Source organism: Phlebotomus papatasi, chromosome 2, assembly GCF_024763615.1.
Source record: "Phlebotomus papatasi isolate M1 chromosome 2, Ppap_2.1, whole genome shotgun sequence".
NCBI lineage: Eukaryota > Metazoa > Arthropoda > Insecta > Diptera > Psychodidae > Phlebotomus > Phlebotomus papatasi.
The window spans coordinates 39,410,394-39,415,601 of NC_077223.1; the positions used below are offsets into that span (position 1 = coordinate 39,410,394).

The 5,208-nt window shown below is 37.6% G+C and overlaps 1 protein-coding gene across 1 annotated transcript; it reads right to left on the reverse strand.

The window, feature by feature from the left end:
* Positions 1-2,973: 2,973 nt before the first annotated feature.
* On the reverse strand, positions 2,974-4,343 carry LOC129804115 (aminoacylase-1-like). Its single transcript, XM_055851194.1, has one exon. It carries the CDS (start codon positions 4,303-4,305, stop codon positions 3,106-3,108), a length of 1,200 nt encoding a protein of 399 aa, XP_055707169.1. The 5' UTR covers positions 4,306-4,343; the 3' UTR covers positions 2,974-3,105.
* Between the last annotated feature and the right edge of the window lie 865 nt (positions 4,344-5,208).

Genomic DNA, 5,208 nt, shown 5'->3' on the forward strand with positions numbered 1-5,208 from the left:
TTCATGTCGTCCGATCGCGCTCAAACTTGGCCAAAATGTGTTTCGCCACTTCCTGATCACGAATATATGGGGGGCTAAGTTACGTTCCCGGCCGTCCGGCCGGCCGGCCGGCCGTCCGGCCGCTCTTTGGAGCTTAATAGCTCCTAAACTAAAAAAGATATCGACTTGCGGTTTTCGGCAAAGGTTAAATATCGTATGAAAATTGCAACTTGGTGCATTGACCCCCCACCCCCCACCCCTCCTTCCGCCATTTTGAAGACCACCCTTTTTTTGTTTTCTCAATAGCTCCGCCCCTATGGCATCGAGCGGGCTCAACTTTTAGTATGTTATAGCTGGGCCTTAGAGCCTTCCATCAGTACCAAACTTAAGGTCCCCCGACCCCCCTGACCCGAGCTATAAGGGTCCAAAAAAATTTTCTTAAAATGGCCATAACTCCGGTTCTAATTGTCAGAATTTAAAAAATGAGGGCTTTTTGGAAAGCTCTCGTGAAATGCCACTTCCCCTTCTAACATCGCAAGTTCATAAAACCACCGCTAGGGGCGCTTTTTTTAAAAAGAAAATTTTTAAATCTTAAAAGTTAAATAACTCAAAAATTCCTTATGCAATCGGGCTGAAATTTTAGTACGTAATAGCCGTTGATTATACCTATCAAACAAAAAAAACCTTAAGTCGATCCATAACCCCTGACCCGAGCTATAAGGGGTCAAAGTTCGAACATTGACCGGCCTCTATCTCCGGTTCTAATTAACATAGCGACCTAAATTTTACCTTTTTGGTTTCGTCTCGATGAGCACTTTCAGATGGAAGTTCAAAAAGTCACCACAGGTGGCGCTGTGATAGCGTCAAAATTCATCGAAATTCAAAGTCACTTTTCTCAAAAAACGGCATTGTGCAAGTTAATGAAATTTTAGTATGTTGTAGTCCAGTCTAGGACGTTTCCAAAATGGTGCGTATGTGCGCTGTGGTTTCAATAGAACCGGAGATATGAGGGGTCAAAGTTCACGAAATTCAAAAAATCATATCTCCGGTTCTATGTGACCGATTTTGATGAATGAGGGCTTAAACGAAAGATCTCACCAAATGCTACAACTTTCTAGAATATTTGAACTTCGTGGGACCAACACCAGGGGCGCCACAGTCGAAAAACCAATTTCAATATCACATAACCTCAATTATCTCGACTGTCTCTGAACCGATTTTGATGATTACTTCGACATAATTGTAGAGGACATTTGTCTCTACATTTCGTCCATACATCATTTTCCACTCAGACTACGCTATCACTCCGATTTTGCCGTTTAAGTGTGAAAAAATTGATTTTTCCCATAATAACGCTTTGAAATCACTCAGATGCCAATTTGACTGCCTCTACTCCACCAAGACACTTAAAATAGGGGTTTAAATGGAAAGTCCCGCAAAATACAACAATTCTTTGATATAGTTGAAGTTCAACAAATGACTACTTGGGGAACTCTGGATGAAAAAACGAGTTAAGAAACAAAAAACCTCGCTTATCTTGGCTTCTGAGTAATCGATGAGATCATGTTCTATGAGAAAATTATAGAGAACATTCTGGTCTACATTTCACCCATATATCACTTTTCTGTCAGTTCATCCAAATCCTTGATATTTTGGTTTAAATACAAAATTTGTATAATTTCACGAATTTGATTCACAATAACTGAATGGCGTCTCCCAACTTCAGCTCTAAATCGAATTTGCATGCACTCCGAGTTAGCTCACGTTAAGAATCTCACCTACATAAGCCGGTTAGGATTATCTGTCCCTTTCCAGATATATTTTGGAGGTAGTCCATGTGAACATTTGTCCATAGAATATCTATCTCATCATTTTCAGTATTTCGCAAATCTGGGACGCTTATGCTTTTGGACGTTACGAAAATATTGTTTAATCATTCCCAATAATGGTTTTTCAAGATTGAAAATAAAAGAGCCTTTAGAGGGTGTACTTCTCAACTAATTTGAAAAATTTTGAGGCTATTGGAAAGGTCTTGGAATCTCTAAAAAGTGCTAATAGATACCAACCTGATTACCATGTAAACTTTGACTCTGTTTTTCGAACTCCATTTGTACCATCGCTTTCTTTATTTTCAAGCCAAAGTTTCGGAACGATTATGGCTCCTTTTTCAAGACTGTGTCACATATAAAATTAATATTAAGATTAATACCTTCTGAATTGCGCGAATTCGAAAAAAGAAAGTAATTGTTTTATCTTGCCTCTCTCTCGCGTTTCGCTCGAAAACTGACCGAATCACAGTTCTCGCATGGAAAATTGCTCGAATTGCCTGTAATATGATTCAGAAAGCAATTAATACGAACAGTAATATCTTGCTCATCGTATTACTCCAGTAGAGTGTACTCTTTCTTACACACGTGATTTTCCATTTGAAATTTTGCATACTATATACCACTCTTTCGGCTTTTCTTAATATTAATTAATCTTATATGTGACACTACGGTTAGGTACCCTAATATACGGATGACTTTACACTCCTGCTTTTTGTAAGCTTTTCGTTAATTCTAGCACTTATGGTTGTTCTTTAGACCACACTTAAGGGCCCTTATGAACACTGAACCATCCTTAAGTAATACGGGCTGTAGACCTAGGGCTTAGCCATAAGCCCTAACTTCTCCAAATTTTTGTCAGTCAACATTTTTCGAAGAAAGTTCACATAAGATTGAGTATTATTGGTAAATGATCTGTTAAATTCTTAAAGCCTTAAAAATTTCTTGTTCTTTAAAATCTTTGCAAACTGGGCTAAACCTCTCTGAAGACCGCCTAAAGCTTGAGAAAAGCAAGTGTGCAAAGTCATCCCCGGTGTTCAAAATCACTCGCATCTACGGTATTAAAACGAACACAAAAGTTAAGATTGTAAAGCATTTCAGCTAATTGGTATAAGGATGTTCTGAAAATTCTCTTTAAAGGGTTAAGTATAATAAATATTAACTCGTATTTTCCCATCTTAAATATTTTATTGATCTTGAAATTTTCTGTCCTCCTCTTTTAGCATGATTCATTTGTTTTTGAGATAAGAAAATGATAATAAAGAGGCTGATAATGCATAGTGTTGAAGTACCTCTACTTTCAACAATTGGCCACATTTGTGATGATCTTTTGGTAGATTTCGATACCCTTGAGGTAATTCTCAGCGTAAATGAATTCATTGTGGCCATGTATTAGGATTGGAGTATTGTTAATGGGTGAGAACCCAATGGAAGGCACACCGACATCCCTCATAAAGCTACTGTCTGTAGCTGCTGGGCAGACAATAGGTTGTACTTTGATCCCAAGTTCTTCAGTAGCTTTCTCAAAAGCCACCCAGAAAATGTTACTGTTATCAAGTTTAGTAGCTGGAGTCTTTTTGTCTTTTCTCTCAAACACCATTTCTATGCTACCACCGGCCTCTTCACACCAATCTTGGAATTGTTTCAGAAGAGCTTCATGATCCTCATTAATATCCAGGCGCAAGTCAAAAGTGACGCTCAACAGTGATGGTATTACATTATTCTGAAGACCACCAGAAAGTTTAGTCACATTTATACTCGTTCCCATACCTTCATATTTTTTAGTTTCATCTATTTTAGCAATTTCTTTTCGTCGGAGATCCATCATTTTGCTTAGAATAAAGCTTACTTTCTCACCGGCTGTATTTTCAAGTAGTGCTGATCCGTGTCCTGGAGGTCCTGAACATTTAAATTCAATTTGCCAAGCACTTTTTTCTGCATAAAACAATTTGAACGTGTCAGAAATACCGGACATTCCTTCATCTAATGCAAATCCAACGTTTAATCTTTTGAAATCTTCGGTATGGACAAACTTTCTCATCCCATAATAACTTCCTAATTCTTCATCAGGAACAAACACTACATGAATGGTCCTCTTAAAGGAAGTTCCTGATTTCTTGAGAGCTCTCAGGGCACCAAGATACTGTGTTCCGACAGATTTCATATCTTGTGATCCTCTTGCAAAAATTCTCCCTTGATCATCCATATGAGCGTCAAACGCAGGATAGGTCCATTGGTCAGGGACAACAGGAACCACGTCCATGTGACTATTTAGAAGAATCGTAGGCAATGAAGGATCTTTTCCAATCAAAGATAGCACAACAATTGGATTTTTATCATTGACTGGATGATACACTTTAACCTCTAGTTCCAAATCTTGTGCTTGCCGCTTCAAGAATTCCACACAGGGCTCATAGTTTGGGTTTGGGTGTACACTAGGTATTCTAAGATATTCTCTAAAGATCTGAATTTCTTTATTACCTTCCCAATTTTTTGACATTTTAAAAGACACGATGTTACCACTGAGAGATACAAATACTAACTGATACGTTTCAGCTATTGTCTTCTTTAAATAGAGAAAAGCATTTTCTGTGTATTATCGGTATTATCTTATCTTCTGAGATATTGTCTGTGGATTGTACTTAATGTGCACACATTAGGTGAAATTGGGATGAAATTACAGTACGTTATCACCGCACTTTATTTATGTAAAACAGAAAAACTTAATTGCTTCGGACATCTCTACCCCAAGCTGTAATGGGTCAACGTTGAAAAATTGTCCGGCCTACATGTCCGGTTTTAATTAACATTTTAACCTAGACTTTGGTATGTGTAGTCATATTGATAACCACTTTCAGATAGAAGTTCATAACTTCACCACTGGTGGCACTGCGATAGCGTAAATATTTAAATTAATTTTTATCGAAAATGTCATTCTGGATTTTGATCAAATTTTTAGATTGTGAAAGTACACACTAGGGCGTTTCAACTAGGGAAAAAAATTTTTGGCACTATTCTCACGGTGCTGTATTTGATGAGACAAGAAAGTATTTCTTCAACGACCATATGATCAGACGCTGTTTAGAGGTGGATGAACGACCCTCTCTGTAGTGTAAAATCCGGTAAAATCAGAAATTTGTTCTACAGAGAGGGTCGTTCAGCCACCTCTAAACAGCGTCTGATCATATGGTCGTTGAAGAAAAACTTTCTTGTCTCATCAAATACAGCACCGTGAGAATAGTGCCAAAAAAAATTTTTCCTAGTTGAAACGCCCTAGTACACACAGGTACTGATATGATCGCTTTTACTCGACCACGATATTTAAAATAAGGTTTAAAAAAAAGTTTTTATAAATTTCAATTATTCTTTGACATTGTTGTAATTCGTCACATGAATACAAGAG

Excerpts from the sequence above, each read along its gene's own strand:
- LOC129804115 (XM_055851194.1), bottom strand. The coding sequence starts at position 4,305 with ATGTCAAAAAATTGGGAAGGTAATAAAGAAATTCAGATCTTTAGAGAA.